The sequence below is a fragment of the Scyliorhinus canicula genome, chromosome 15, assembly GCF_902713615.1.
Source record: "Scyliorhinus canicula chromosome 15, sScyCan1.1, whole genome shotgun sequence".
Lineage (NCBI taxonomy): Eukaryota > Metazoa > Chordata > Chondrichthyes > Carcharhiniformes > Scyliorhinidae > Scyliorhinus > Scyliorhinus canicula.
The window spans coordinates 127,267,106-127,294,220 of record NC_052160.1 but is presented as its reverse complement, the minus strand read 5'-3'; the positions used below and the strand labels follow the sequence as shown (position 1 = coordinate 127,294,220).

Sequence of the window (27,115 nt, the reverse complement as noted above, 5' to 3'; positions counted from 1 at the left end):
CGGAGGAGAGAGCTGTTGAGTTGGAGGCTGGCGATACCGCCAAGTGCCTTGATGTGGCAAAGTGACTTAATGGAATTTTTGCACCTCAACATGGTCAAATACACTGTGAGGTGGTCAATTGATTGGGTTCACTGGAGATGGCAACCGTTTATATTGTGTTTCAATGAATTGGCCACTGTTAGCTGTTAGAGGGGGTGGGGGGGAGGGAGCAATTTGAGGGGGGGGGCTTGTTTCAAGAAGTGGGGGTTGTGTCGACTAGAGTATTTTTTCATTGACTGTTCTTGTTTGAATTTTTTGTACAAAATGACAGAGGCTTTATAAAAAACATTTTTTTAAAGGATAACAATTTGGTGATTACTAACTTTGTGGTTCTGTTTTCCGCCCGTAGCTGATCATACACCCTCAGCGGCACCTCTTGCTTAGTCCTACTTATGCCACGGGTATCCACACGGCCAAACAACAAATGGATTCTTCCCCTCCCACTCCAAGTTCCTCTCCAACCCCAGGAGATGTCCTTAAGCCTGGTATTAGCAAGCAGCACACCCTTCAGGGCTCATGCTCGCAGCTGCAGAGAACTATACAGTCCCCCATTACAACTACATTCTTTTTTACTTCCTCCACTTGAATGGCTCTCTGCAGTATGGTTCCCAGTTTGCACATCTTCCCTGGAGTCCCTGTCCTCGTCGCACAAGCTTGCGAGAACCTCATTCATTCTGGAATCCACTCTGCCCGACCCCATCATTGTATAGAGCTCCACAATCGTCCCTGCTGAATGAACATGCTGATGAAACAGATCAGGAGAACAATAAACAAAAAGAGAGCAAACAGACTACGGAGCAAAAGATTATCTTGAGCAGCCGACTGATTGGAATATGGAGTGGCACAGAAACTGTGCACAGATTTTTAAAAGCTGTGCAGTGGGGAATATCTTCCGAAAACACATTACATCCATAAATATTTCTAAATGAAACTCCCAGAGGTCCCCAGAAATTAAAACATTTCCTACAATAGCGTATGACTACAATACTAAGGCGGCACGGTGGCGCAGTGGTTAGCACTGCTGCCTCATGGCAGCGGGGTCCCAGGTTCGATCCCAGCCCTGGGTCACTGTCCATTTGGAGTTTGCACATTCTCCCCGTGTCTGTGCGGTTCTCACCCCCACAACCCAAAAGATGCCATGCTAAATTGCCCCTTAATTGGAAAAAAAAAATTGGATACTCAAAATTTCAAAAAAATGACTACAATACTAATGGGGGAATCCAAGGGATGGAGAAGGTCTTGCTAAACGCAAGGGAAGTCTCGCTGCCCTCAAGGGGTACAGAATTCAAATGGACATTTAGATGCAATTTCAATGAAGCTCTTTGACACTTGTTTCATGACCTTCCATTAACCCTTAGCCTGCCTTCTTTCCTAATGAACCCCTTCCCCAGTTCGTCAATATTACTAGCTTTTGTTATGGGATCAAGGTTAAGAACAGTTGAAGGGATGGAGAATGTGGACATATATAGGGGCTGGTTTAGCTCACAAGGCTAAATCGCTGGCTTTTAAAGCAGACCAACAGCACGGTTCGATTCCCGTACCAGCCTCCCCGGACAGGCGCCAGAATGTGGCGACTAGGGGCTTTTCACAGTAACTTCATTGAAGCCTACTCGTGACAATAAGCGATTTTCATTTTCATATCTTTTGAGGCGGCAACTGTTGTCTTATAAAATAGCTTTGGTTATTTCTAATCTTCTTGTGAACACATTTTTGTCTCTATTCTTTGCTGTACTTGTAAATAGATACCATGTTCATGTTATGTCCTGGCATGATGGAATGAAGCCTTTTCAAGTCTTAGCATGCTGAACTGATAACACTCAATGCCAAATCAGGGTGATCCAATAACCTTTTAGTTGAGTTTATGAACTGGGAGCAGTGTAAGGAAGGTAGAAGATGAAATGGACAAGGTCAGGAAAGTTAGCTTAACTGAAATGTGAAATCTTTTGCAGTATTTATACAATGTTGTGCAAAAGGTTTATCACACAGCTTCTCTTTTAATCTCAGGGTTGGCTGTGTGTTTTTTGGGGGGTATTTAACAATGAATAAACCGACACCATCTCAAACACACTCTTGATCCATAGGGTACAGGGCATCAATCTCTACCTACATCATCACAAAAGCTACAAAGTAAATCTGTTCACACCGGCCTTACTGAGAATAACTGAGTACTGCAGTTGCGGGAGCCGTCGAGCCAGCCCGTTCAAACCAGCTGCTCGCAAATCAGCCACTCGCACTGCGGGCTGCCTAAATTCGGACAGCGTGGGACTTCCACCCCTCACCAGAGAGGGACTTTTCACCCTTGTTTTACAGCAAAAAAGTGGCCCTTCAACCCATCAGGTCTGTGCCAGCCATCAAGCACCCTACTTCTAAACCCATTTTCCAGCAGTTGCTCTGTGGCCTAGTATGTTATGGTTTTTCCAAGTGCTTATCTAACTGCTTCTTAAATGTTGACTTTGTGTAGATATATGTTTCTGGAACCTACTCTTCATTCACCTGAGGAAGGAGCAGTCCTTCGAGAGTTAGTGATTTGAAACAAACCTGTTGGACTTTAACCTGGTGTTGTAAGGCTTCTTACTGTGCTCTTAAATGTTGTGAGGGTTCTCTTTCAGGCAGTGAGTTCCAGATTCCAACCACTGTCTGGATGAAAAGGTTTCCCCTCAAATCCCTGAGTAGCTTCTGGTCAATCCAGCAGCCTTGGTGGTGCCAAGAGCGCATTAGTGGACACTGCCCAAATAGGTGGCCCACGGATGCCAGAGCCAGACACGTCCAGGGTCTTGGAGGAAGATCTGCACAGGTCGAAGGGAGTGGGAATGGTGCGTTTTAAAGAGCAGGAGGACAGGAAGAAAGGAAGGATACTATCTTAGTGGGACTGCCATTTTTCCCCATCCTCACTATATTCCCACCCTTTGAAAAGGTTTTTGAAAAAGATAGGGCTGTCCAGTACCCCCGATTACCCACGCCAACCATATTATGGTGTAGGCAACATATCATCAGGGTAAACTGGCTTAACAAGCTCAATTGATCTTTGATTATTCATTTAATTATGGCAGTAGGCTGCTGATTTTGGCACCCACCCAATGCCCCCACCCCCCCTCCAGATCATGGGGGTGGGTCGGAAGCTGTTGGGTTGGGCAGGATGGGCACCAACCCTGTATACATGCCACCATGGCTGTAAACAAACCCAGGAGGAGCACGCTAAAATACAGCCCATGGTATGAAGTATCTAATTGAGGGGTTTGGGGATGGAGGTGGTTATACGTAATGTAACATACCGGGAGTGAACAGGCTGGAATCCCGCTAAAGGCTTTTACTAGGAGTCTCTAGGTTTAAACCATGTTCCACTTACTTGAACTGAAGGTGGTCTTTGGTGCTTCTGGTCTTGGCCATGAAACGCTCGGCCAACTTCTCCAGGTTCCTCGAGTAGTCCATCTCGATCTCGGATTTTTTCCGGAAGAAGTCCTGAAGGTCCTGAAGGAGCTGCACGCGGGCCTCTGACTGCTGGTCTAAACATTTTAGCTGCTCCAGGAGCTGAGCTCGGATCTCTGCAGCAAGAAAAAGAACAGACCCGGGCAGTCAGACTTTGATCAGCTCAAAGTTCTCTCATTACTACAGCTCCTCACAATTGGGTCACTTTCCCTCAAAAGACGAGCTCAACAGGCCACCACTCAAGCGGCCCTGACAAGATCCTGTGGCATGTCTGCGCCCCACATTGAAGAGGAACATGCAGCTCAGAGCTCCAGTGTTGACACCAACTACAAACCGGCTGGCCGCTATCCCCCACTTTTGTCCCCAGACCAGCACCATCTGAAATATATGATTTGAATAGTGAGATACAGAATGATCGTAAAGAGTTTGACTGATGGACTGGCCCACGGAGTCAGACACCACAATCTATTTATGACATTAAGTGTGTTGTATGCTGGAACCTTGGGGCTTATTGCAGTGAAACAAGAGTGAAAGAAATCAACTGAGCAAAGATCTGGGGCGGGGTTCTCCGACCCCCCCCCCCGCTGGGTCGGAGAATCCCTGGGGCGAGGAGCGAATCCCACCCTGCAGCCTCGATGCCGTCTGCCGTATTCTCCGGCACGGGGTATCCGACCCCAGGGGAGGTCCCCACGGTGGCTTGACCCGCGATCAGGGCCCACCCATCTGCGGCAGGCTTGTTCCGTGGGGGCACTTCTTCTTTCTGCGCCGGGCCCCTGTAGGGCTCCGCCATATTGCCCAGGGTTCAGCGAGGGGAAGGGAACCCCCCTCCCCCGCGGAATCACACCGGCGGTTCCACGCAAGCGCGAACTCGCACCGTCCCTTCGGTGCCGGCTGGAGCGGCGTCAACCCCACAGGCGTCCACCGAGCCCCCTAGACAGGCGAGAATTCCTCACCTTGGGGGCCGTTGATGCCGGAGTCGTTGGCGCCGGTTTTCCTGCCGGCGTGGGGACTTAGTCCTCAGAAGGGAGGATCCCAGCCCACAACTTTACAGTCGCATAAATAAAATAAATAATCTTTATTGTCACGGGTAGGCTCACACTGACACTGCAATGAAGTTACTGTGAAAAGCCCCTAGTCGCCACATTCCGGCACCTGTTCGGGTACACAGAAGTCTCAGCTGGCACAGGAATTGAACCCGCGCTGCTGGTGTTGTTCTACATCACAAACTAGCTGTTTACCCCACTGAGCTAAACCATGAAGCCAAGCAGAAATATAAAGATCCCTGAATACAAAACAAAATCTCCTGCTTTCCCCCCCCACAGAAATCAACCATTTTCCATCGTCTCAGCACAAGTTTAATTTATTCAGTTCTCAAAGGCCAATTGATTGGGAAGTTTCAACAAAGATCTCCCATTTCCCTGCACGACTTTACTCAAGTACATGCTGTAAATTACATCTTTTGAGATAAAAATATCTAATTATTTTCTTCCCATCAAGTCTTTGAACTGTGATCTCTTGGGGCCTGTGGATTAGGCGAGCAGCTTTCAGGCCTCTGTTCTGTTTGGAGTGGAAACATTGATAGAATTTACAGTGCAGAAGGAGGCCATTCGGCCCATCGAGTCTGCACCGGCTCTTGGAAAGAGCACCCTACCCAAGGTCAACACCTCCCCCTATCCCAATAACCAAGTAACCCCACCCAACACTAAGGGCAATTTTGGACACTAAGGGCAATTTATCATGGCCAATCCACCTAACCTGCACATCTTTGGACTGTGGGAGGAAACCGGAGCACCCGGAGGAAACCCACGCACACACGGGGAGGATGTGCAGACTCCGCACAGACAGTGACCCAAGCCGGAATCGAACCTGGGACCCCGGAGCTGTGAAGCCATTGTGCTATCCACAATGCTACCGTGCTGCCCCTAAAGCCAAGTAACAACTCTCTCTCCGGTTTTCTTTTCCCCTCTGAGAATGTTGCCAATGCAACGAAGAGCAGAATTTCGATAGTGGGGCATTTATCAAGTCATTTATCAAGGACCACTTCTCCCCCCAGTCTCCAGACGCAGCATTTAGTCAGTTTTCTGATTCATCTCCCAGACCAGAAAACTTCATAAATGCAGAAAACCGAAAACAAGAGATTTCCAAATAGGAATCAGCTTAATGTCCAGACTTTTGTCATTAATCAACAATGTGCACACATCTACTGCACTTGCAATATTCTGGAAATAAAAGAAAACACGTTAACGCAGAGTTTACTCAAAAACCACTTGACTGGAAATGTTCGGCCTAATAAAAATAAACAAGGGCAAGTACTCCACCAGCCCCATAGAGGTGGCGGCTCTGTGGATTTGGGGCCAATGGAGGAAGCATGCGGGGGAAGTGGGAGCGTCGGTCTGGTCCCCAATATGTGACAACCACCGATTTGTCCCGGGGAAGATGGATGGCGGGTTTCGAGCGTGGCGGAGGGCGGGGGTGGGAAGGATGGGCGACTTGGTCCTGGAAGGGAGCTTCGCGAACATGAGGGCGCTGGAGGAGAAGTTCGAGCTGGCGAGGGGGAATGACTTTCGGTACTTGCAGGTACGGGATTTCGTACGTAGGCAGGTCCCGTCCTTTCCACGCCTTCCACCAAGGGGGATCCAGGACAGGGTAATTTCCAGGGGTGAGGTAGGAGAGGGGAGAGTCTCGGATATTTATAAAGAGCTTATGGAAGCGGAGGTCACAGGGACCGAGGAACTGAAACTTAAGTGGGAGGAGGAGCTTGGTGGGGAGTTGGAGGGAGGTGTATGGGCAGATGCTCTGAGGAGGGTAAATGCGACCGCAACATGTGCCAGGTTCGGCCTGATTCAGTTCAAGGTGGTTCACCGAGCCCACATTCGGTGGCCCGGATGAGCAAATTCTTTGGGCTGGAGGACAAGTGTTCTAGATATGGGGGAGGACCAGCGAACCATGTCCACATGTTCTGGGCGTGTTCCAAATTGATCTTCCCTACCCACAAACAGACATAGCCCTTTAAAAATAAATAACCATTGCTTCTCCTGATTCCACTCCTCTTTTCTTAACCTTTCAATTTCCTATGAGTAGGATCATCAGCTCTAGTTATAACTTGGCACCTGGTGAGCCACTGATTCACAAGATTCAACTCCTCAGACCTCGCATCACTGCCAGCCTTCCTAACCCTAACCCTAATTCTCTCTTCTTAAGGTGCTGATTTCTTGCTAACTCCAAGGGTCTGAGGACCCTCACTGAAATGGCTTTTCTTCAGTGTTGACCAGCTATGCATGAGGGGCATCACAGCCATGCCCAATTCTATCCTCAGCTTGCATGCAAATGAAAAATGTAACAAGCTAACACATCAAAACTCTCCGACACAGGCATGGTCCAATCACAGTGTTCCATAAACCTACCAATCAACCATTGCCTAGAGGGAGGGGGGAAAAGGTCAATGGAATTTTGGCTGGGCTGCTGAATCTCCCGCAGCAGGTCCCGTCACGACGAGGTTGGAAAATCCCGGCAATAGAAAATGCCATTGTCCAATTGGGAATTTACATTTCGAGTACCCACTTATTTTTTTCCAATTAAGGGCAATTTAGCATGGCCGATCCACATACCCTGCATATCTTTGGGTTGTGTGGGCGAAACCCACGGAAACACGGGGAGAATATCCAAACTTCCACACGGACAGTGACCCAGAGCCGGGATCGAACCTGGGACCTTGGTGCCGTGAGGCAGCAGTGCTAACCACTGTGCCATCGTGCTGCCTTAAGATCCCACCCTGATGCCTGAATTTCCTCCTGAGCTCTATTGAGAAAGCATTATGTTGTGGATCAAGGCAAATGTCGAAGTGCGCATTAAATAGGGCGTCACCTACAATCCATCAACCAACAAGAAAATATAATTAATTGGAGTTAAAGAATACGATAGGAGATCCTGAGATGTGTAATCAAATATAATTTCTTCCTTTATAATTTACTCCTCAGAATTTTACAGCTTGGCAGGAGGCCATTCAGCCCAAGCTAGCTCACACAGAGAGCAGTCCAATTTAGTCCCACACTCCATATTTCTCCCCGCAACCCTGCAAATTCAGTTGGATGTCCCATGCATAACTCATTGCCTTTTGAACGTTCCTGTGGAATAGGATTCCACCAGCCTTTTAGACAAGTGTGTTCCAGATCACAGCAACCTCCTTACCTCAGTTTGCCTTATTTGAGCAATTAGAAAAATCCCAAAAGGGGCATTGACGCCGATATGACAGGTATTGAAAACCGACAGACCGATTTAATATGAGCAAACTGTTCAAGGCTGAAATTTACACAGAATGACATGTGCAGAAAGCTAAGATTAGCTCCTTCAGGAAATTCTAATGTCGAGTCTACACACATTTAACTGATATTCCTTCAGGCCAATTCCAAAACTAATGCATGGACATGTTTGTTGCTATTGTTGTTGTAACTTGACATCTTTACTGGTTCTTTGGATGTCTCCCACTGTGACTGGGAAGCGGACAGGCAACCACAGGTCTCACTGGAGATATAGTGATGCGGCAGCCAGGGGATGTGGATAATGTGGACACCTGGGCCGGGATTCTCCCCTACCCGACGGGGCGGGGGGTCCCGGCGTGTTGGAGTGGCGTGAACCACTCTGGCGTCAGGCTCCCTGTCCTGGGAGTGTTTGGTGGGGACAGTGTAGAGGGAGCTTTATTCTGTATCTAACCCTGTGCTGTACCTGTCCTGGGAGCATTTGATGGGGACAGTGCAGAGGGAGCTTTACTCTGTATCTAACCCTGTGCTGTACCTGTCCTGGGAGCATTTGATGGGGACAGTGCAGAGGGAGCTTTACTCTGTATCTAACCCTGTGCTGTACCTGTCCTGGGAGCATTTGATGGGGACAGTGCAGAGGGAGCTTTACTCTGTATCTAACCCTGTGCTGTACCTGTCCTGGGAGTGTTTGATGGGGACAGTGCAGAGGGAGCTTTACTCTGTATCTAATCCCATAGTGCACTGGACCTGAAAGTGTTTTATAGACACAGCGTAGAGGGAGCTTTACTCTGTATCCATCCCAGTGTTGTACCTGACCTGGGAGTGTTTGATGGAGATAGTGTAGAGGGAGTTTACCCTGTATCCATCCCAGTGCTGTATCTGTCCTGGGAGAGTTTGATGGCGGTAATGTAGAGGGAGCTTTACTTTGCATCTAACCCTTTAAAGTACCAATTCTGTTTTTCCCAATTAAAGGACAATTTAGCGTGGCCAATCCACCTACCCTGCACATCTTTGGGTTGTGAGGGTGAGGCCTACGCAGACATAGGGAGAATGTGCTAACTCCACATGGACAGTGACCTGGGGCCGGGATCGATCCCAGGTCCTCGGTGCCGTGCGACAGCAGTGCTAACCAGTGCTCCACCCTGCTACCCCTACAGCTCACTGCCCTCATGACCAGGATTGAGTCCCAATGACTCTCAGCTCTTGGGAAGACTAAACACCTCAAAAAGGGGTTAGCAAAGGTCACTAACACAGACAACACGCTACATCCAATCGCAGCAAAACAAACAGCAAACCTCTCAACGAATCCAATTTAATCAATGAAGAAAATCCCAAAACATGGTGAACTTACTGATTACTGGGCTCAGGGGTTCACCTTCAAATCTGTGCAGATTCTAATCTTTAACACACAAGAAAATCCCTGTGAATTGTAATGACTGTTTACAATGTCGGAGGTTAAAAGCAAAATTGCCTTTTTGTAGTATGGTCGAATTGGACAGTACAGTACAGTATCATACCTGCACTGACTCTTGCTATCCAAATCAGTTACACTTCCCCCAAAGTCTTCGTATACTGCCTGATCGTCTAGCCCTTTTCGAGTATTCATCTAATTCTGTTTAGAAAGTTACCATTGAATCTGCTTTCATCTTTCAAAATGTTACCAATTTCATTCAATAAGAAGAACCAAATACCTTTACAGAAGCGGATGTACACGGTCTTTATTGTAGAATGTTTCATTCTCTCTTGCGTCTTCACAAAACTCAAATTACTGTGAACCCACTGTGGACACGAGATCTAAAGACGACAGGCTGATGTACTATTACTCACCAGAGATATAGTCCCTCCCCCGACCCATTCCAATTACCATTGTTACACCTTTCAGTTTCACTGGAAGATAACTTCCTCAATCCGACAAGAGCGAAATTTACTAAGTGAGAGGGGAAACTAAATCTGTGCAGTTAGCACATCTAAATTCGGTCACAAACATCAGCACCCAGCTGACTTATACTCAAGATCAGAGCAGACAATATAAAAAAACCCATTCAACTTCCCCATTCTCAAAAATAACCAGGTGAAATTCCAAGGCCGCATGGGGAAATTTAGGAATCTCCCCACTCGAACACAGAACTGAGGGCCTGGACATCCAGCTATTAGCTAATGTCATGTGAGAGTACCTGTAAGAAATGGGTGTTTACCCATGATGTCAGAGAGTGGGGTGGAGCTGGGCTGTCTGTCAGCTTTTTACTTTCATTTTAGGCTGTTTGCTGCAGCGTGTATTTTAGTTTTGTTTTCAGTGTTGGAGCTGACACCAGACAGAGCAGGTGTACTGCTGTTCTCTCTGCCATCAAAAGACTATCTCTTGATCATTTGGTAAATTCAGAATTATAAATGTTTTCAGTAAACACGGATGGGGGATTCAGGGGGTGGCAAAGGGCGGGCATCAGTAAATTGAGGGACCTGTTTATTGGCGGGAGGTTTGCGGGCCTGGGGGAACTGGAAGATAAATTTGGCCTTCCCCAGGGGAACATGTTCAGATACCTGCAGGTAAAGGCGTTTGCTAGGCGACAGGTAGAGGGATTCCCTTTGCTGCCCTCGCAGGGGACGACAGACAGAGTGCTTTCGGGGGTGTGGGTAGGAGAGGGGAAGGTGTCTGACATCTATAAGGTAATGCAGGAGGTGGAGGAGTCGTCAGTGGAGGAGCTGAAGGCTAAATGGGAGGAGGAACTCGGGGAGCAGATAGAGGACGGGACTTGGGCGGAGGCCTTGGAGAGAGTCAACTCTTCCTCCTCATGTGCGAGGCTTAGTCTCATCCAATTTAAGGTGCTGCACCGGGCCCACATGTCCGGGACTAGGATGAGTAGGTTCTTCGGGGGTGAGGACAGGTGCACCAGATGTTCGGGGAGTCCTGCGAACCACGCCCATATGTTCTGGGAATGCCCAGCACTGGAAGAATTCTGGAAGGGGGTGGCGGGGATGGTGTCGAGGGTGGTTGGATCCAGGGTCAAACCAGGGTGGGGACTCGCGATTTTTGGAGTTGCGGTAGAGCCGGGAGTGCAGGAGGCGAAAGAGGCCGGTGTCCTGGCCTTTGCGTCCCTAGTAGCCCGTCGAAGGATTCTGTTACAATGGAAGGATGCAAGGCCCCCAAGCGTGGAGACCTGGATCAGTGACATGGCGGGATTTATAAAATTGGAAAAGGTCAAATTTGCCCTGAGAGGATCAATACAAGGGTTCTATAAACGATGGCAGCCTTTTCTGGACTTCCTGGCTCAGAGATAGGTAACTGGGTCAATAGCAGCAGCAACCCGGAGGGGGGGGGGGGGGGGGGGGGGGGGTGCATTATTGTAGTGTTTATTCTGTAACTTTATAGTGTGTTAATTTGCATTGTTGTTAAAATGCTGGGTTGTTCATGGGGATGGGGCGAATGTATATGATTGTTAATATTATTGTTATTTTCGGTATTTTACTAAGGTGCGTCAATGTTGTATAAAATCAAAATTTCTCAATAAAAATTATTTTTTTAAAAAATAAATGTTTTCAGTAGTGACTTTAACCTGATGTGCTTCTGTTAAAGGTTTTGTTTTTAAGTCGTTAAAAGGAAAGCTTAAAGGATTACTTAGTGTTGTATTCTTTGGGGGTTGTATTTGAAGTGATGATTGCTAAGATGTTCACTGTATGTTTTAAAAAGGTTAACTTGAGTTCATAGAATAAACATTGTTTTGCTTTAAAAACTACTTTTCCATTTCTGCTGTACCAAACCTGTAGAGTGGGCCGTGTGCTCCCCATACCACAATCTATTAAAAGTTGTGGCCCAGGTGAACTCCATGATATACTTTGGTGTTCTCTAAACCCTGGCCCATAACACTAATATCAAGTGACGAAAGTCGCACAAATAATCGTGCAAATAAATAAAGAGGAATGCAGCACTAAAGTTGCGCCTGGCCAATTGCTCCTTCTATAAACCATGATCACTCCCCCTCCGCATGGATTCTATTTACCCATTTAATATCCCTTCACAGCTCAGGTATACACCCCCTTGCCATGGATTCTATCCACCTTTCTGCATCTTTTGGGAAAATTAGAAGCTGGAGTGAAGAAATTTGAATAGAGAATTGGGAAACATGAACATAATTAAAGTTTGATAGCAATGGCCCACTCAAAAGGTATGGTAGTGTAGGGGGTTCAACACTGAAAGAGAGTTTGAGATTTTGGGGGTGTTATGGATTTGTCTTTTTGAACAAGAAAGGTTAGCACGGTGGCACAGTGGTTAGCACTGCTGCTTCACAGTGCCAGAGACCTCGGGTGACTGTGCAAACTTTCCCAGTGTCTGCGTGGGTTTCCTCCCACAGTCCAAAGACGTGCAGTTTAGAACATAAGAACTAGGAGCAGGAGTAGGCCATCTGGCCCTGAGATCGTGGCTGATCTTTTGTGGACTCAGCTCCACTTCCCTACCTGTACACCATAACTCTTTAGTCCTTTATTGTGCCCAAGGATGTGTAGGTTAGGTGGGGTTACAGGGTCCCAGGGATAGGGCAGGGGAGTGGGTCTTAGTAGTGTGCTTCGTCAGAGGGTTGTTGCAGACTCAATGGGCCAAATGGCCTCCTTCGGCACTGTAGGAGTTCTACGGCAACAGAGAAGATGAATCCTAGACAGAAAATTTAACAATTTTACGCAGCGAGTATTAAACATGGAAGCTAGTAAATCAGCAGCTTTATAGATTATTTGGCAGAGGTGGTGATTAATGGGCTGGGGATAAGCTGTGTGTGGGATTTCACCATCTTCAAGACCAACCAGAACATCCAAAATGGAGTCTGCCAATTCTGTACATTCCTACCTTTCCCTGGTCCTGAAGCCACAGCACAACCCTCTAACCTCATCACCTGTTCATAGCTCCCTTTCCCAGTTTGACATTTCAATGAACTAGCCACTCAGGTAGCAACGTGCTTAACACAGAATGCTTTTCAAATGTTTATTCCCTAAAGAAAAACACAGGACTCTTTGAGTTTATGCCGGATTTTTCAACAAGGTGGAGAAGAGTCAAAAAGTTGCTAAATCAGGGTAATAAACAATTCAGAGCCCCATCTGATGATGTGTACGAAGCAAAAAGGACTTGTTACAATTCAAGGGAAAGACAGGGAGAATGAAAGAACTTCCATTTATATACAATACTATCAGATCCTCGAGGTGTCCCCAAAGCACTTCACTGGTAATGAAGTAGTTTTGAAGTGTAGATAGTGAGAAACAATGCAGTCAATCTCAGACCTGAAAAATCCCATCAACAGTCGATGAGATAAATGAAGATAGTTGTCAGAGGCAATTTGGCTGGGGAGGGGGGTAGACAGGGAGTGGATTAAGAGGCCAGAAGCAGAGCAAGTTCTGGGAAAATAACTGGATAGTTTAGGTTTTCGAAACCGGTGTCAGAAAAATAAACAGATAACTCAGCGAGGATGGGGCAAGACGGAAAACAAAACAAGATCCGAAAGGGCAACTCCTTACTAATTAATTATTTGATCATCTCTATTTATGCCAGATCATCTCAATCTGTTTCCATCCCGTAACCGCCAATCCTATTCACAGTGAGGTATTTATTCTCTAATTCTGTAAATCAGTGAATTGTCACAGCATTAACCAATGTCTCTTCCAGATTCACCACTGTGGACAAGCTTCATTTGCAGCCTTGCTTGCATTAATTCACTCTTTTCCTTACTTTCTTTCGACAAAGTTAGCTCAAATTAAAATGCTTATAAATGATTACAATTGCACTGACTGCCCTGAAATTAGGGAGAAGGGACCAGGGTAGATGAGGAAGATAACACATCTGCATGCAGCAAGAGGTAATCTTTCTCGTCACTCCCACTCCCAGTATTTTGTCTGTGGCTGCCTGGGTGAATGGGTGAAGTGTTGACCACATGGCCACCCAGGACAAAGCAGCACACTTGATTGGCAACCGATCCACCACCTTAAACATTCACTCCCGCCACCACCGTGGCAGCCCTGTGTACCACCTACAGGATGAACGGCAAAAACTCACCAAGGCTCTTTCATCAACAGCTATGAAACTCACGCCCCTACACCAAGAAAGACACGCAGACATATGGGAACACCACCACCTTGTAGGCTGCCCTCCAAACCACTCACCACCCTGACTTGGAAAATATCACCGTTACTTCACTGTTGCTGGGTCAAAATCCTGGAAATGCCTCCCCTAACAGCACTGTGGGTGTACCTACAGCATATGGACTGCAGCAATTCAAGGCGGCTCACTGCCGCCTTCTCAAGTGCAATTAGAGATGGGTAATAGACGCTGGCCTAGTCAGCGACGCCCATATCCTACGCAAAACGGGAAGAAAAATTGGACAAGGTCTCTGGAGCTTGGAAGAATGAGAGGTGATCGTATTGAAACATACAAGATTCTGGAGGGGTTTGACAGGATGGATACTGAGAGGTTGTTTCGTCTGACTGGGCAATCTAGAACTCGGGTCATGGCCTCAGAAGAAGGGGCCATTTCTTTACGACTGGGATGAGGAGAAATGTCTTTGCTCAAAGTTGTGACTCTTTGGAATTGACTACCCCAGCGGGATTTAGATGCTCCATTGCCAAAACCGTGCACGGCTGACTGAGATAGATTTTGGATCTCCTATGGAACCAAGGCATCAGGAGGACAAGGTAGTAAATAGGAGTTGAGGCTGTAGATCATATTAAGCAGCAGAGTAGGCCCCGAGAGGTCAATTCTTGCTCCTCCTGTTTATGTTCTTGTGAAATGCAGCTACCGTTTTAGCAGCCAATCACATCCTCCTGAATAGGTAGGCTTGACTTTGGTTCTCGCCTGACAGCCTGTCGTTCCCTCAGTACTGGAGTAGAGTGTTAGCCTAGATTATGGGGCTTAAACCACAACCTTTTGACTCAGAGGCAAGCGAATTACCACCGAGCCACAGCTGAAAAATCTTCGATGAAAGTGCAGAGAAAATTGAGCACAAAAAGAAACAAATACTGAAGTTCTGGTGCACAAAGGTCAACTTTGAGCAGCAGTGTGCAGCAATTGTTTATAAAAAGACCCGAGTAGGAGCGGAGGAGGCTGAGATACAGAACTACAAATAGATATAGAATTTGTAAAAAAAAACTGCTCAAACCCTACATTTGCAGCTCCATGGCTCTTTGGGCCCTGGTTGAGCATCCCCACTTATATAAACTCTGTATTCAGATGGAAGTCAGAAATGAATTATGCAACAACTAAAGTGTGATGATCATATTTTGACACCCCCCCCCCCCCCCTCCCCTCCCCACACACACAAAGTGTTACAGTCGTGCTAATTGTATGGATCAGAGAGGATGGTTCTGTGGCCCATTCCTCCAAGCTCTTCTTATGTTCTTATATATGCCAGGTTGATATTTCAGTGTAGAACTGAAGGATGAGCTGAATAAACCAAGGCCACTATCCTCAGGGAGAAGGAAGAGATTCTGTATTGAAACTAGAGGAACCTCTCTCTCTGGGCAGAAGACAGAGGAGGAAAACCTGGGAATCGCAGTAACACACAAGCACGAGAAGATATTATGGCCCTTAACTTCCTCGAAGCGGCAATCAGCGGAGCATTACCACTCCACAACGACAATGCTGAAATTGCAAGATGTCAGCCTTGTCCGACCTTCCTGACTCGGGCTGGGTGAGATTGAAGAAGCGAGGCACGTCCCTGGCTCCAGCAGCGAAGTGCAAAAGGAGCAGATTGAAGGAGGACACTCCCCCTTTTTACAGCACTAGCTGCTGCAGAGCAGGTGAGTTCAAAGGTCCCATTGAATGAGATGGAATAAGTGAATGGGATGTGGGGGTTCGGACATCGGAGGGCGGGGGAGTGTCGAACATTGGTGCAAATTGGGTCGGAAAACGGGGGGGGGTGCAGAGCGAGTGGTAAATTGGGAGAGTTTGTGGAGGAATACCATGTGAGGTGAGGTGCTTTTGTTGTCGTTATGTACAGTGACCCGGGATTGAACCCGGGTCCTCAGCACCGTGAGGCAGCAGTGCTAACCACTGCGCCACCATGCCACCCAACTCTGGGGTTAGAAGTGTTTTTTTCCCTTCTTGAGAGTAGCTATGAGGGTAAAACGAGAATGTGGGCTGGCATTTACTGCCTGTCCCTCATTGCCCTTGAACTGAATTGGCTTGTTAGGCCATTTCAGAGGGCATTGAAGAGGCAACCACATCGCTGTGGAGGACATTAGTGAAGCAGATGCATTTTTTACAACAATTGGCAATGGTTTCATGGCCACCATTAGACTTATTTCCAGATTTTTATTCAATTCAGATTTCACCATCTTTCTTGGTGAGATTTGAACCCAGGTCCCTAGAGCATTACCCTGGCTCTCTGGATTACTAGTCCCGTGACAATACCATTATTCCATTGCCACCCCAATGTCACCATGCTTTGAATTAAGTGTGGGAAGGATCCCTGGAGGGTGTCCCATGAGGAGTTCGGACCAGGTGTTTAACTCTGGAGTTCGAATTTTTAAAACAAATAAATTTAGAGTACCCAATAATTTTTATTTTTTTTTCCAATTCAGAGGTAATTTAGTGTGGGCAGTCCACATAAGCGGCCCATCTTTGGGTTGTGGGGGTGAAACCCACGCAGTCACGGGGAGAATGTGCAAACTCCACACGGACAGTGACCCGGGGCCGGGATTGAACCCGTGTCCTCAGCGCCATGAGGCAGCAGTGCTAACCACTGTGCCACCGTACTGCCCAACTCTGGGGTTAGAAATGCTTTTTTTCTTTCTAACTCTTTGAGAGTAGCTATGAGGGTACAACTGGCAGACCGATCAGGAGATAGCAATTTCAGTCACTTTTTCGGATGGTTCCCAGCACAGCGTAATTGTCCAAGTGAAGTCAGTCCTTCTGGACAATTGCCGGGTAAACCCTTACATGGGAACTTCAGAGAGGGATTCCCCAGCCCATATTTGGGATCTCCCCCCCCCCCCCCCCAATCGAACACTGGTACCCAGGAAGTTATGGCCCAATGGGATATGACATACATTCACACAGATTGCAAACAAACAGGTTTACGACCCCCGGAACCAGAATGTGTAATGTTCGCATCCAGATAGAGTGACGAGGCAATGATGAGAAGGGAGAAGAGGTGGAGGAGAAGTGCAGAGGGGAGGGCAGTGACACAATTAAAAGATGGAGGAGGGGATGGTGAGTAGAGAGGAGGGCATGGGGGTATAGCAATTTCTGCACAGCAAGATCCCACCAACAGCACAGCACAGTGGGCTAAACAGCTGGCTTGTAATGCAGAACAAGGCAGCAGCACGGGTTCAATTCCCGCACCGGCCTCCCCGAACAGGTGCCGGAATGTGGCGACTAGGGGCTTTTCACAGTAACTTCATTGAAGCCTACTTGTGACAATAAGCGATTATATATACAGACCAGATATGATGTCGATCACAACCCTCTGGCTCAAAGGTCTGCTACCCACTGACTCACAGCTAATACCAGTAAGCAGTGGCAGCAAGTGGAACCGAGGTGTACCTCAATATGCAGAGCTGTCTTTGTAGAATGAGTGCAATGGTTGAAATGCATTCCATTAATTAGTGTGCAGCTGCCATGGATGGGGGATGGGGTCACCGGTGTCAGCTTAAGCTTTGGTTGTGGTATCTCTTAGACTCCCTCTTTGAGTCACTTTGAGTGTTGCACAGTATCTGCTCTTTGGTGTCTCCTCACTCAAATCACCACGAGAACACCACATCGAAGAATCTCGATGGTGAAGGAGCACAGGCACACGAGAGGCTACACCTGCTGTCAACTACATGAAAGCGCAGCCAATCTTTTAATGACAGGCAAAAGGGTGGGAATGCTGGCCCACAACACAACCACATTCTTCCTCGGAAGTAGAAACTAATCCCTTAATTGACTGACTGGTGCAAATATTCATGACTGGCTTCTAGCTGCAAGGAAATCCTGTTACAAAACGATAAAAACAAACAATCCCTCTTCTGAAACAGCCATTTTGAACATTACTGGACCTGGTGATAAGCCAAAATGCTGTGGATAAAGAAAACACAATGCGGATCTGTTTTTAAAGACACAGTATTGTATGATAGATAAATCAAACGAGAAATTTAACATCCTGAAGTTCAATTTGTCTCCAGGCCGGATGTCCTTGTGTTTTAAATCTCCAGAATGGAGCGACCCGTGACTGAATGAAGACAATTCTCACTTTCTATATGACCACACTCTTTGCTGCTGAGCGATACTAAGTCCAGATCTGTGCAGAGTTTATCTGAACTCGGGTACAGCAAGGTTCTAAATTCGAACTTGGTATCCTTAAACTAGAGGTAGGTCAGGTGGGGGGGGGAAATGGGTGGGAATATTCGGGAACCAGATCAGAAAATGGCAATTTCCAGGGAGGGCAAACAACAAGCACATTGTCAGCTTGTCAACAACATCCATGGGTGTACTTCTGTCCTTTAATTAATTAATTTTCCATTACCTTGTTACAGTTCCTTACTACTGCAATCCTCCGCTTTAACAACCCACAACATAAGATCATAAGACCACAAGAACGAGGCAATTCAGCCCCTTGAGCCCACTCTGACATGTAATACGATCAAGGCTGATCTGCTCTCCGCCTCAAATCCCTTTTCCGCACTTTCTCCATAATCCTTCAACCCATTACTAATATTAAATCCGTCTCTCTCCTCCTTAAATTTACTCAAAATCCCAGCATCCACAGCATTCCAGGGTAACGAATTCCACCCATTCATGACTCTTTGTGAGGAGGGCGCAAATTAACTAAAAGAGAAATAAAGTCCAATAGCGAGTGCATTTAGCCGCATGTTTCCTGGCACTTGCAGCGCTGAGAAACACAACGGACGGGATTCTCCGACCCCCGCCTGGTCGGAGAATCTCCGGGGGGCGGTGTGAAGCCCCCGCCCCCCGGCTGCCGAATTCTCCAGTGCCGGAGATTCGGTGGAGGCTCCGAACCTGCGATGGGCAGAAGTCCCGCTCGTAATATTTAGGTCCCGCCAGCGCAAATTGGACTAGGTCCCTTACCGGCGGGGCCTAGTGGCGCGGGCGGGCTGCCCCCACGGTGGCCTGGCCAGCGATCAGGGCCCACTGATCCGCGGGCGGGCCTGTGCCCTGGGGGCACTCTTTTCCTACGCGCTGGCCGTGTCAGCCTCCGCAATGGCCGACGCGTAGGTGAGCACCCCCCCCCCCCACCCCCCCACGCATGCGCGGGGATGACATCAGCGGCCGCTGATGCTCCTGCGCATACGCAGACCCACGGAATCCCTTCAGCTCCGGCTGGCACGGCGCCAAAGGCCTTCCACGCCGGCCGGCGGGGCGCAAACCTCTCCGGCACCAGCCTAGCCCCTGAAGGTGCGATGGATACCGCACCTTTGGGGCGGCCCGATGCCGGAGTGGTTCACGCCACTCCGTCCCGCTGGGACCCCCCCGTCCCGCCGGGTATGGGAGAATCCCGCTCACTATGTCTCCATGTTTCTTCTAAGTACAAGCTCAGCTGCCTTTACCCTCGGTGCAGCGATCGACCACCAAAATCAGAACCAAAATAAATTTACGAACAGAAATGTGCAGAATATGAAATGCAGACTCTACATATTTAAACTTCAATCTGAGGGGGTGGATCGTAAAGTAATCACCCCTTCTCCTCCCCTCACCTCCCTGACTGTGGGTTGTACGGGTCAACCCAAGACCCAACGTCAGCCAAGCAGTCAGACAATACAGTGTCAGGGGGGAGGCATAGTTTGAGAGAGATGGTGTTGAGGAAGAGTGCACCAGTTTTCCATTGCAAAATGCTGCAAGTTATGGACAAAAATGGAGGCCACAGTTTTTGCTGTAAAATTAAATTAGACACAACTGAAAACCACCAGACTCAAAGCAGTCAAGAGCGACTTTGCCAGCTATATAGGCATCACAGGGAGGCAGAGATTCCCAAAGGAAGCTTGCCCGAGAACCAGCTGTTTATACTTGTTACCAGGTAAATGCCATTACTATGAGTCTGGAAAATTCCATTAACGAGAAGCCCCTGGGGACAGGGGTTTCCCTTGAACTACGTCACAGGATTCCTCCTTCCTTATCAAAAGCCACCAACTCCACAGGAGCACCAGAACTGAAACGGCTCTCATGCAATTCCAGCAAGCTGAATTTGAGCCAATCCCGTTTCCCGAGGCTAATTCTGTTACAGTCCAGCACAAACAGCCTTAAGAGTTTAGTCGAACCTATACCTGAAATAACAGAGAGGAGGACTGAATGGAGAACAGGAATGGGCCCGGAGAGTGATCTGATCAGGGCCTGATGTGCTGTCCTGACAGTGCGCTGGAAGTGGTGTGAGAAAGGACTGGTGACATCAATGTCTTTCCACCTGGGTCTCTGAAGCAAGCTATGCATCATTAGGAAATGCAAATAACAGAGACCAAAATACATCAGTGTCAACATCTCCTGAGGGCTTGGTATAAATACGCTGGCAGGAGACAGAAAGCTGGCTGCCCATCTGGCCTGTCCACAGGGGGAGGAAGCATCACATGGGGACAATCAAAGAGAGAAATGAGAAAACATAAATAGGATGGAAATTCTGTCGGCAACAGACACACAAGTACAGGAGGAAGCCATTCTGCTCTGTCCCAATATCCAATCAGGTCACAGTTGATCTGTTTCTTAATTCCATTTACCTATCTTGATTCAATATGCTTGCTTAATAAAAGTCTCAGTTATGAAATTTTATATTAACCCCCCCCCCCCCCCCCCCCCCAATCACTGGAACGATGGAGGTTGAGGTGCAACCTGATAGAAGTCTACAAAAGTATGAGGGGCATGGACAGAGTGGATAGTCAGAAGCTTTCCCCCCCCCCAAAGTGGAAGAGTTAATTACTAGGGGCCATAGGTTTAAGGTGCTGGGGCAGAGAGGAGATGAGGGATGTTTTTTTTTTACAAAGTGTAGTGGGTGCCTGGAACCCGCTGCCAGAGGTGGTGGAGGAAGCAGGTACGATAGTGGCGTTTAAGGGGCATCTTGACAAATGCATGGGAATAGAGGGATACGGAACCTGAAGTATAGAAGGTTTTGGATTATACAGGCAGCATGGTCAGCGCAGGCCTGTTCCTGTGCTGTTCTTTGTTCAACCACCATTCAGCATAGAGAATTCTAGATTTCCTCTGAAAGGGAGTGCTTTTGATTGTCATGACTAGTCACTCAGCTCTCATTTTAAGGTTAGGCCACTTCGTTGAATCGTTCGGATACAGAGAACAGTTTAGATTTACTCAGGACGAAACATCCTTCAGACAGTCTGACAGCACACAAGGTTGGTTCCTTGGTCGAGGGGAAAAAAGTGACAAAATGAAGTCAATCGTCACCAGTGAAGATACAAACGTCGACGCCGACCCCGAGGCTGACACGAGAGAGGAAGAATGGAGATGAGGAATGAGCGGGGTCCAAGGGAAGATCCTGGTGGTATTCCATGTGGAGTCAGGAACAAAAGCCATTTCTGGGGATGTGCCAACTATGCTGAGATTGGTACCAGTCAAATATAGTCTCTGCCAAGCTAGACAATGTAGAAGGAGCAATGATCAACCATATAAAATGTTAGCAGCTGAGGAAGGATAAAGCATCACACAGTTAGCCACAGAGAGTTCCATCTTAGAATGTGCTTAATTTCAACTGAATCAACAACATGGCACTAGATTTCCAACCCACTAGGCCAGGAAGGTGCATTAGCTAAATGTACCATCCAAAACAATGCAAAACAATGCCCTATATTAATAAAATACAAGGTTGTTAAACTGCGCTGAGCAATTCCATGTATAAGAAACACACACCTAGACAGGAACATTGCACAGTTTGTGTCCTCAATAGAGAAAATAGTTCAGAAAGATGGGTGTTAAGATGGTACGGTGGAATCTTAAAAAACAAGCTAAGGGCTAAGTGAAATAAATATGTAAGTGAAATATGTGAAAAATATAGTCAGAACAAAGAGCGGGAAAAAGTGAAGAGAAATGTTTGGAATGGTCTTCCAGATAGAAAAGCATTTGGAGTTGTTCAAAATACAATTGGAAGACAGAACGGGAATGTGCTTACTGTACCAGAGAGAAGGATTTAGATGAGTGTTTAGGCAGCATGGACAAACCCCCAATGGGAGAGAGGAAATGTACCAGAGGGAGCAGCTTTGATCAGAGTTAATGTAGAAGCAGAATCAGTTTCAATTGGACAAACAGAATTTCCTTTTCGGTGGTTTGTTTCAGCAATGCAAATTCATTCCATAATCAACCTCTCAGTAGCGTGAATCGGAAAGGCTGATGTTGGCATTAGGTGTGGGGAGAGATCGATAAATGTAGCAAGTGTCAAATCTGAAATTCACTTCCAGAAAAGGAGGGCCCAATGTTTTCAACAGGCCGGGAGCAATTGCAGTTATTTTCCATTTCAACAGCTTCAAATGTGTAATTACTTCAGGACATTGTCTTTGATTGAACATTGCAACGTCAGACGCAAACATCCCAGAATAATTACAGCTCATTTCAATAACACACGGAGGCCAGGAAGAGGGGAAAATGAAATCACAGCGAGGCCTTGGGTTCAAAAGGAAAATACGCGTGTCATGTGGTTGAAATTAATCATTACCCATTCTCAAAGATCATAGGCAGAGCGCGAGCGACATGCAACAAGCTTAGCAACAGAAACTGCACAGCAAACAAACCCCAATGCAGAGAAAAGAAACAGTGGTGCAGGACCAAATCTTCACCTCCTACCTATCAATCAAGGGATCGACTGTAAACACTCAGGAATTCAATTAAATCCAGCTTGGCACTGATTTGATTGCTTAACTGGCTCTGGGCCCTTAGGAACGAGCCAAGGATCTCCTGTCACAATGCAATGTTAACCCTATTACTGCTGATAAAAAGATTGAGACAAAACCCCAAGTGTAAACATCCAAAGGTGTTCTGTTTGGACATGGAGGACCAGACGTCATTTCCATCATCGCCTTGTCTTCAATTTCATTGAAAGGCAACCCTTTGAGGAATGTTTTTTTTCTCCACAGTAATGTGGAGGAGAGGAAGTGATGTCATCTGTGTCAGAGTTTCCTGAAGAAACTCAATGGCTAATTCTGTGCCTGGATCAAACCAGCCACCTTCTGGAAACTGGGAACGGAAATTCCCAAACACATTCAATTCAATTTTCATTTAAGAAAAGCCTTAGGTAGGTGCACTTCTGAAACTCACAGGTAGGATATTGTACAGATGGACTTTACTCTGCGCCTGACTCCATGCGGTACCTGCCCTGGAAGTGTTTGATGGGGACAGTCGAAGAGAGAGCATTACCCTGCATCTAACCCCATGCTGTGCCTGTCCGAGTCTTTGATGGGAACAGTGTAGAGGGAGCTTTACTCTGTATCTAACCCCATGCTGTGCGTGTCCGAGTCTTTGACGGGAACAGCGTAGAGGGAGCTTTACTCTGTATCTAACCCAGTGCTGTGCCTATCCTGGAGTGTTTGAAGGGGACAGTGTGGAGGGAGCTTTACTCTGTATCTAACCCAGTGCTGTGCCTATCCTGGGAGTGTTTGATGGGGACAGTGTGGAGGGAGCTTTACTCTGTATCTAACCCAGTGCTGTGCCTATCCTGGGAGTGTTTGATGGGGACAGTGTAGAGAGATGTTTACCCTGCATCTAACACTGTGCTGTACCTGTCCTGTGAGTCTTTGATGGAGACAGTGGTAGAGGGAGCTTTACTCTGTATCTAACCCTCTGCTGTACCTGTCCTAGGCGTCTTTGAAAATGAAAATTGCTTATTGCCACAAGTAGGCTTCAATGAAGTTACTGTGAAAAGCCCCTAGTTGCCATATTCCGGCGCCTGTTTGAAGGAGCAGTGCAGAGGGAGCTTTACTCTGTATTTAACCCCATGCTATACCTGTCCTGGTAGTGACTAGTGGGCTACTGCTAGTGCTGTTGGGGAGGTTTAAACTAATATGCCAGGGGGACTGGAACCTATGTAAGGAGTCAGAGAAAGAGGGAGCAAGGACAAAAATAAATGGTAGAAAAGCGAATAAGAAAAGTGATAGGCGGAGAAACCAAGGGCAAAATTCAAACAGGGCAAGACAAACAATGTGAAAAAGACAAACTTAAAGGCTCTGTGCCTTAATGCATGGAGCATTTGCAATAAAGTGGCTGAACTAATCGTGCAGATCGATATAAATGGGCCCGATATAAATGGGTCCGATATAATTGGGATTACAGAGACATGGCTGCAGGGTGACCAGGGATGGGAACTGAATGTCCCAGGGTATTCAGTATTTAGGAAGGACAGGCATGAAAGAAAAGGTGGTGGCGTGGCACTGCTGATTAAAGAGGAAATTAACACAATAGTGAAAAAGCATATTAGCTCTGACAATGTGGGGGCAGCACAATTTTAAAATGATTTAAAATCATTTAGAGTACCCAATTACCTTCTTTCCAACTAAGGGGTAATTTAGCGTGGCCAATCCACCTACCCTGCACATCTTTGGATTGTGGGGGCGAAACCCACGCAAACACGGGGAGATTTTGTAAACTCCACAAGGACAGTGACCTAGAGTCGGGATCGAACCTGGGACCTGGGCGCCATGAGGCAGCACTGCTAACCACTGCGTCACTGTGCTGCCCTGGGGAATGGATAATAAGGACAAAGAAATGGCTGAGCAATTGAATACATACTTTGGTTGTGTCTTCACAAAGGAGGACGCAAATCAAATACCAGAAATGTTGGAGAATGAAAGGTTTAGTGAGAGGGAAGAACTGAGGGAGATCAATATTAGTAGAGAAATGGTGTTGGGAAAATTGATGGGATTAAAAGAGGATAAATCCCCTGGGCCGATAGTCTGCATCCCAGAGTGTTTAAGGAGATGACTCTGGAAATAGTGGATGCATTGATGGTCATCTTCCAAGATTCTATAGGGTCTGGAACAGTCACTGCAGATCAGAGGGTGGCTAATGTCACTCCAATATTCAAAACGGGAGGTAGAGTGAAAACAGGGAATTATAGACCAGTAAGCCTAACATTGGTAGTGGAGAAAAGTTTTGAATCCATTATCAAGGACTTTATCGCGGAACATTTAGAAAGCAGTGGCAGGATCAGTCAGAGTCAGTATGGATTTATGACGGGGAAATCATGCTTGACAAATCTGTTGAAATTCTTTTGAAGATGTAACTAGTACAGTTGACAAGGGGGAGCCAACCGAGGTGGTATATTTGGATTATCAGAAGGCATTTAACAGCGTCCCACATAAGAGATTATTGTGCAAGATTAAATAAAGTGCATGGGATTGGGGCAAGTTTTGAGGTGGATAGAAAACTGGTTGGCAGAGAGGAAACAAAGAGTAAGAATTAATGGGTCCTTTTCAAATTGACGGGCAGTAACTAGTGGGATGCCACAGGGATCGGTGCTGGGACCTCAGCTATTCACAATATATATTAATGATTTGGATAAGGGAACAAAATGTAACATCTATAAATTTGCAGATGACACCAAGTTGGGTGGGAGGGTGAACTGTGATGAGGATGCAGAGGTCCTACAACATGAAATGGACAGGTTGGGCGAGTGGGCAAATCAACAGCAGATGCAGTATAATTTGGATAAGTGTGAGGTTATTCACTTTGGAAGCAAAAACAGAAAGACAGATTACTACTTGAACGGTTGTAATTTGGGAGAAGGGAGTGTGCAGCGGGACCTGGGTGTCCTTGTGCACAAGTCACTGAAGGTAAGCAGGCGGTAAAGAAGGCTAATGGTATGTTGGCCTTCATTGCGAGAGGTTTTGAATACAGGAGCAGGGATGTGTTCTTGCAATTATACAGGGCCTTGATAAGGCCACACCAGGAATACTGTGTGCAGTTTTGGTCTCCTTCTCTGAGGAAGGATGTTCTTGCTCTCGAGGGAGTGCAGCAAGGATTTACCAGACTGATTCTAGGGATGGCGGGACTGTCATATGAGGAGAGATTGACTAGGTTAGGATCGTTCTCGCTGGAGCTCAGAAGAATGAGGGGGGATCTCATGGAGACTTATAAAATTCTAACAGGACTAGACAGGGTGAATGCAGGGAAGATGTTACCAATGATGCTTGCATCCAGAACCAGGGGTCACAGTCTGAGGATTCAGGGTAAACCATTTCGGACAGAAATGAGGAGACATTTCTTCTCCCAAAGAGTGGTGAGTCTATGGAATTCATTACCACAGAAGTAGTTGATGCTAAAACATTGTATATATTCAGGAGGCAGCTAGATATAGCACTTGGGGCAAATGAGATCAAAGGTTATGGGGAGAAAGCAGAATTAGGCTATTGAGTTGGATGATCAGCCATGATGGTGACAAATGGCGGAGCAGGCTCGAAGGGTAAAAAAAAGGCTTCCCCTCCTGCTCCTATCTACTATGCATCTACATATTTGTGCTAGGACACCAACTGTTAACATTATATATTAACGATTTGGAAGGGGAACAAAATGTATTATCTCCAAATTTTCACAAGATATAAAGTTGGGTGGGTGGATGAGCTGTGAGGGAGTTGCAGGATGCTTCAGCGGGATTTGGACAGGCTGTGATTGGGCATATACATGGCAGATGCAGTATAATGTGGATAAATGTGAGGTTACCTGCTTTGGTAGTAAAAATAGGAAGGCAGATTATTATTTGAATGGGTGTAAATTAGGAGAGGTGGATACTCAGCGAGACCTTGGTATCATTGTGCATCAGTCACTGAAAGTAAGCACACAGGTAGCGCAGGCAGTAGTAAAGAAGGTAAATTATATGTTGGCCTTCATAGCAAGAAGATTTATCAGAATAGGAAGTTTTACTGTAACTGTATAGAGCATTGTTGAGGCCACACCTGGAGTAGTGTGCAATTTTGGTCTCCTTATCTGAGGAAGAATGTTCTTGCTATGGAGGGAGTGCAGCAAAGGTTTACCAGGCGGATTCCTGGGATGGCGGGACTATCATATGAGGAGAGACTAAGTCAGTTAGGATTACATTCATTGGAGTTTAAAAGAGTGAGATGGGATCTCATATAAACAGGATTAGACATGGTAGGTTCAGAAAGAATGTTCCCAATGGTGGGGGAGGCATAGTTTGAGGTAAATGGGTAACCTTTTAGTTCTGATGTGAGGAGAATTTTTTTCATCCAGAGCGTGGTGAATCTGTGGAATTCGCTACCACATAAAAAAATAGTTGAGGCCAAACCGTTGTGTAATTTCAAGAAGGAATTAGGTATTGCTCTTGATGGCGGCACGGTGGCGCAATGGTTAGCACTGCTGCCTCATGGCGCTGAGGACCCAGGTTCGATCCCGGCCCTGGGTCACGGTCTGTGTGGAGTTTGCACATTCTCCCTGTGTCTGCGTGGGTTTCACCCCAGAACCCAGAGATGTGCAAATTAGGTGGATT

The 27,115-nt window shown here is 46.8% G+C and overlaps 1 protein-coding gene across 2 annotated transcripts in view; it reads right to left on the bottom strand.

The window, feature by feature from the left end:
- Nucleotides 1-27,115, bottom strand: part of srgap2 (SLIT-ROBO Rho GTPase activating protein 2) — a 198,148-nt gene that overhangs the window by 95,250 nt on the left and 75,783 nt on the right. The window contains exons 1-2 of one of the 2 annotated variants that reach the window (XM_038821043.1): nt 9,413-9,508; nt 3,386-3,581 (exon numbers count right to left, since the gene is read on the bottom strand). In XM_038821043.1, the coding sequence (XP_038676971.1) occupies nt 3,386-3,581; nt 9,413-9,458 (242 nt within the window). In that variant the 5' untranslated portion in view covers nt 9,459-9,508. Of the gene's footprint in view, nt 1-3,385; nt 3,582-9,412; nt 9,509-27,115 lie in introns of those variants that run through there. The other variant, XM_038821042.1, reaches the window with a different exon arrangement.